The sequence below is a fragment of the Brassica napus genome, chromosome C8 (assembly GCF_020379485.1).
Source record: "Brassica napus cultivar Da-Ae chromosome C8, Da-Ae, whole genome shotgun sequence".
In the NCBI taxonomy this organism is placed as follows: Eukaryota; Viridiplantae; Streptophyta; class Magnoliopsida; order Brassicales; family Brassicaceae; genus Brassica; species Brassica napus.
The window spans coordinates 19178707-19184564 of NC_063451.1; the positions used below are offsets into that span (position 1 = coordinate 19178707).

The following is a 5858-nucleotide window of genomic DNA, read 5'->3' on the forward strand; positions in this document are numbered from 1 at the left end:
TTTGGGATCGGGGTGTGAGTTGAGAGCTTGTAAAAATTTCCCGGGTTGATAATAAAAGATCTGAGCAGGTCCGGAGACATATGTAAGATTGGCCGAACTCCGTTAACAATTTTGTGTGTGTGCTCTTTTTTCGCTCCCATAAATTCTGGTTTACCGCAAAATTTGACCGCGTATTTCCTAACAGGTAAGACAGAGCATCATAAAGCACAAAATTTTTTAAATGGTCAACACACAACACATGTCCGAATCCAAATTTTTCTGGTTAATACAATATTACAATCAACGTTAGATGCCTGGGGTTATTTGAGATCCAATAGGTCCGAACTTTCTAATTTTGAAAATAAAAGAAAATGAAAGTTATGCACTATGCACTATGCATGCAGTATCACATTAATTTAGTGTACTTAATGGTTCAAAGATCCCGGAGCATGACCGAACTTTTCTATTGAGCTGAAAGATTTTATGAAGTTGAAAACAGATACATGGAGTTTTTGGTTGTTTTTGTTCTTCGTTCGGAAAATGTATCGTCTAATTCATTAGCTAAGATAACAAAATTTTTCCATAGATAATTGTATTACATTAGTTATTCTGTTATGGACCATCTCTAAGCTTGAGTAATAAAACAACTGTTCGAAGGAAAAAAAAATTAAGTTTACTTAATGTGGTAAAATATATATTTAGACGTTCAAAATATATGGCCGTACTTGATTCTTCCGTAGCAAATATTCCTCACATTTTATTTTATGTACGCTTTACCGAATGAACTTATAGTTTATTCTTTTCGCTGTGAAATATACTCCCACTATTTTAATATTTATTATTTAAAATGTGCTCTCTATTTAAAATTCTAGATTTCGGGATAAAGTGAATTCTCTAGAAAAAGTGCTACATCAAACACAATATGACAGCTTTACGTACCTTATATAAATGACCCTTATAGACCCTTCAATACATCAAACACGGAAACTCATCAAAGTCACTTCTTATCTTTACCAAGAGACATCAAGCTCCCTATTATAAGTTCTTCAACTTTCCAATAGTCATCATCCCTAGTATATCTCTTATCTCAATCAAGACACTCAGTTTGATACTTTGAGGCTTCCAAAACTCTTTCACATTATAACATTAATGGAGAAGCTACAGAAGATGATTTCCGGAAAGTCGGTAGTTATCTTTAGCAATAACTCTTGCTGCATGTCTCACACAATCAAGACTCTCTTCTTAGACTTCGGCGTCAACCCGACGATCTATGAGCTAGACGAGATCAGCAGAGGAAAAGAGATTGAGAAGGTATTGGCTCAGCTCGGCTGCAGCCCAACCGTTCCGGTGGTGTTCATAGGAGGGCAGCTCGTTGGTGGAGCCAATCAAGTTATGAGTCTTCATCTCAATCGTTCTCTCGTTCCGATGCTTAAACGCGTTGGGGCTTTGATTTAAATATAAACTTAATTAAGAACGTACTTTAATCATCTATAATGTACTAGACTAGTCAAAAACTGACAATAGCACAATACATGTATGAATCAATTAAAATAATAATATGAATGTATGAATATGTTTCTCTTGTCTATCTAAGTTTTTTTTTTCTTGAAAAATCTATCTATCTATCTATCTAAGTTTTTTAAAAGATAGTTATATGGGGATACCTATTTTGTTAATGTGGGGTTATACTTATCTTATAATAAAATCAGCTAGTGTTGGATTTCTAACTTTCCATGATTATATTTATAATAAAATGCATGCATGCATGAATTTTAGAAAAATCAGATGCGGTAAAGCACATGTAGGCAATTTATGCCCCAATCCGCTTATTTGCACATGTTCCAATATATATGAGAAAGAGGTGAGACAATAAGCTGAATATCAGCAGGTAATGTAGTAAAGTAAACAACTAACAGTCTAACAATGTAGAAGGCTATTGTCTCACCTCTTTCTCATATATTGGAACATGTGCAAATAAGCGGGTTGGGGCATACACACTTTTAAGGCGAAACCGTTGTTTATGTTAGACTGTTAGTTGTATACTTTTACTACATTAGCTTTCTATACTTGCTACATCAGTCGATTGCAAGATATTAAAGATATCAAGCCATAAATTTTATACACATAGTACAAACTGTATTCTTCACGTTTCTCTCTCTAACCTAAACGCTCTCCATTTTCTCTTCAAAAGATCGTAGCGTTCAATAATGGCAACTAGCGTCAGCCTAGATCACGAGGCACTAGATTGGTGTTTAATCTGAACTTGGCACGTACTCAAAATGTGCACAAATTTGATGATGAGTTATTTGAAAGACGTTTATTGATGATCAAGAAGACAATTACAAGAGAACTATAAGAATTTATGAGATCTAGGTCAAATAGGCAAGAACAAGGAGATCAAAGTAAACCCTGATTTCTGTGCCGAAAAGTGTGCATGTTTGCTAATGGACTTCTTGGTCCTCAACCGTCTCTTTATATAAGTCTGTCTAAACTTATGCCGACATCAAATTAGCTGTGTGTCGACTTCAACTGATCTGGGCTGAGTTCAGTTTATTCGATGGGCATTATCTGAGGGATGTAACCCATCTGCAACAATAAGTCTCCCCCAGTTCATTGTGAGAGGCGAACCCGATCTCATGAATTTATAAAGTGGGTTCTGAGAATAAAGAACTCGGCGCATGTCTTCCAAGAAAATTGGAATTTACATATCGGCAATCATATGGAATCCGACAGTTTAATTTTGAACCATATGAATCCTGGTTTATTTCTAACCACTTGTTTAATCCTAAATCTGACCCCGATATAGCAAAGAAGTGGAATCGTTTCCCAAGAAATGTCGGGAATCGTATCGCCCCCTTAGGAATTAGACCTTATGATTATGTCTCCTCGTTTGCTGCCACCATGAATTTCTCGAGATATATCTTCAATTCGTAGATGCTTGAGAAAGGGAAAGTAAATAATTGTCTCAAGTCCTGATCAGGACATCTCTGACGGATCTAGTTCAATTGATGATCTGATTAGGACTCACCAGAGAACCTTAAGAGACACCGCCGGTTTAAGTTTTGAGCAACGACAGTTAATTCTTCATGCTAAACATACATTTATAGCTGATGACGATGATCAAGAGGCGAGAGATGATCATTCTGAAGAAGTTTTGGTCTGTGATTCTGAAAATGAAGAAGGGATCCTATACCTCTTAGACAATCTGTATATCCGGTCTTGTCATAGTGAAGTATTGAGTTTACCCACCAAGCTGTAGAAGTAGGTGGGGTTTGTGAAGAACTCTTCCTGATGTGGAACTCTATAGAGCTGAAGTGGTAATTTTGTGGGCATGGGAGTGCTGTAAGCCCCGATCCCGGCCGTCTAGGCCGCGGTCGACGCCTCACGTCGCTCGGTCCACTTCCTGGCCGAACCTCTAAATTTTTCGCACTTTATTTATAATATCGCCCATATGCGAGGACCAACTTAGATCTTAGCTTAAGACTACATTAGTCCTTCCCTAGCTTAGATCATTTCAACTCATACGCAGCAGAATAATCTCTACTTAACCATTGGACTAAATCCAATCTAATACTTGTCAGGTCGAATCACGTCAGCTGTGGTAAGTCTACCCAACTACCAACTAGCTCGAAGGTCGATCCTAAATCCAAACCAAGTCATACCAATCCGAGGTTCCATTCCCCTAATCCATTATATCTCGAACTAAGCAAGAGTTACTAGATCATACCTTAGCCACATCCACGGAGCTTGTTAGCTCATCGGCCCAGCTGCTCTAGCTGAATGAACTCGTAGACTAGCTGATTGAGCTGTCACACTCGAACTGAGCTAAGACCGAGCTATGGCCAGCTGCCATATACTGTGTCCAGCTCCTTTACACTCAAAACAACTCCCTTAGGTACTTAGTCATTCAGCAAACCATCCCCACAGACTTAAGTAACCCTTGAGAGTCTTCAAACAGCTAAGGATATGCATTTGGCCCTTCCCGGCTCATGCATCATCCAACATCCTTTTGCCTTATCAGCTTGTGATACCAAGTCCAGCTCATGGACTACAAATGCCCATCAGATCCTAAGTCAATCAACCAACCACCCCACATGACTCAGAACTGATGAGTCTTCACAATTACCCAACCGGCCATGGAACCATGTCCCAATGGAGCCGATCAATCTTGCTCTAATATCCGGTGCATCCTTTGATCAATCAGAGCAGACACCTTATTCCATCACCAATGGATCAGGTCATCCATCCTTGTCCAAGATCAGATAACACACGACCTTTCTTAAATAGAAACACCAAAGCTCAGTACTTATGGTCCATGCCACCAAGTACTAGTTATACTCTTCAACATGGCTCTTAGCCAATGCTTTGCACATAGCTTACCAACACCAAGGTTGATAACTAACGTTCCTTATGGTTAATAATCATAAGTGACAAACATATCATAACACACAAGCATATGATCAGATAACCTAACACAAGGATCTATCATTGCATGGCTGGTTCCATAACTAATCATCAAATTACTCATCAGACCCAAATCTGACCAATTTCGAAAGTACTCTAAAAACTAATTAAAATTCACTAAAACTCATGATAATTCCCAACTAAGAGATTCCCATAATCATATTCCAATGAATCGACCCGGACCATATGGATCCTGATCATGAACAGCCCGGCTAAGGCCATGAGCATCATTCCTGAACCGGTCTAAGGCCATGGTTCAGTGCTATCAAGTCTGATCCAACATACTACACCATAATCATTCATAATATATATAGTCATCAAGGCCGTGTCATACTTGGCCATGATCAATTCCACAATAAACAAAATTGTAATCCAAAAGGTAATCATAAAACCGGTTACCTTATACATGATGGTGTAGGATCTGGTTCCTTCTCTATCATGATCCTCCAACCCACGCCTTTATCAAGCCCTTATCATATACTCCCAGTAATGATAAGGTCCATATATGGGTCGCTACATAGCGACCGAGCCTTGGCTCGAGCTCGATCGCTACGTAGCGACCGAGCCTTGGCTCGAGCTCAGTCGCTACGTAGCGACCGAGCTTGGTTTGTCTGTGGTCCGATTGCCATACTCGAGCTTTCCCGTGGTCGGTTCGGATACGTATCCGTTCCCTTAGACAATCGGTATTTGGTTCGATTGAGATTTGAACAAGATTTTACCGCGAGGCTCTTCGTAAAGAATCTTTTTACGAAGTATAACTTTCGTGAAAAATGTTCATGCTGATTTTTACGGAGATTTGGATGTTAACTTCGTCGTGACCGTTTTTTATCCCAACAGTTAGCCCACCTGCCCGTTAGAATCGTGGATCGTTGATGAGATTCTAGCGTGCGGTTAGGCGAGTTAGGCAAGATAGGCATGTTGGACGAAGTTCGTATCCGAAGATTCATAGACAAACATTGAAGAAGAAAAACTTATGCATATAAAGAAAAGTTTTTTTTTTATTGGGGCTGCGCCTTATGAAGGCTGCCTACGTACCCTTGTCGAAGGGATCAAGCCTTTCGTAGTTCATCTTGGAGTTAAGATGCTTACGATCTGTTTTCTAATGAGACATTTACGGTTTAGTTATGTGTCATGTAGAGATTATCAAGCATGTTGCTGTTGATGGCATTTTATATCGGACCTTTGTCGGCCTTGAAACTACCTTTGTTGGATGTTTCCTTTGGCCAACTGTGGCCGTATTTATGCTTTCAGGACTGAAAGCGTGCGGCTTCGAATCCCAGCCGCTTTGCGACTTTTTTTTAATAAATTGTGTTTCGAGTTTTAAGAACATGTTTGTATTCGTTCGATTGTAGAGGGAAGAGTATGAGTTGTCATCTCATATCTAACTCTTTGTAGATTGTTATATTCACTGTTCG

General features: G+C 39.2%; 1 protein-coding gene across 1 annotated transcript; it reads left to right on the top strand.

Annotated features, from left to right (window-relative positions):
* The first annotated feature begins 672 nt into the window (after window positions 1-672).
* LOC111208506 (monothiol glutaredoxin-S4-like) lies at window positions 673-1565 on the top strand. The gene has a single exon (XM_022707555.2). The coding sequence runs from the start codon at window positions 1129-1131 to the stop codon at window positions 1432-1434; it is 306 nt and encodes a 101-aa protein (XP_022563276.1). The 5' UTR covers window positions 673-1128; the 3' UTR covers window positions 1435-1565.
* The last annotated feature ends 4293 nt before the right edge of the window (window positions 1566-5858 follow it).

Bases quoted from the DNA above. Each gene is read 5' to 3' on its own strand.
- LOC111208506 (XM_022707555.2), top strand. From the start codon at position 1,129: ATGGAGAAGCTACAGAAGATGATTTCCGGAAAGTCGGTAGTTATCTTT.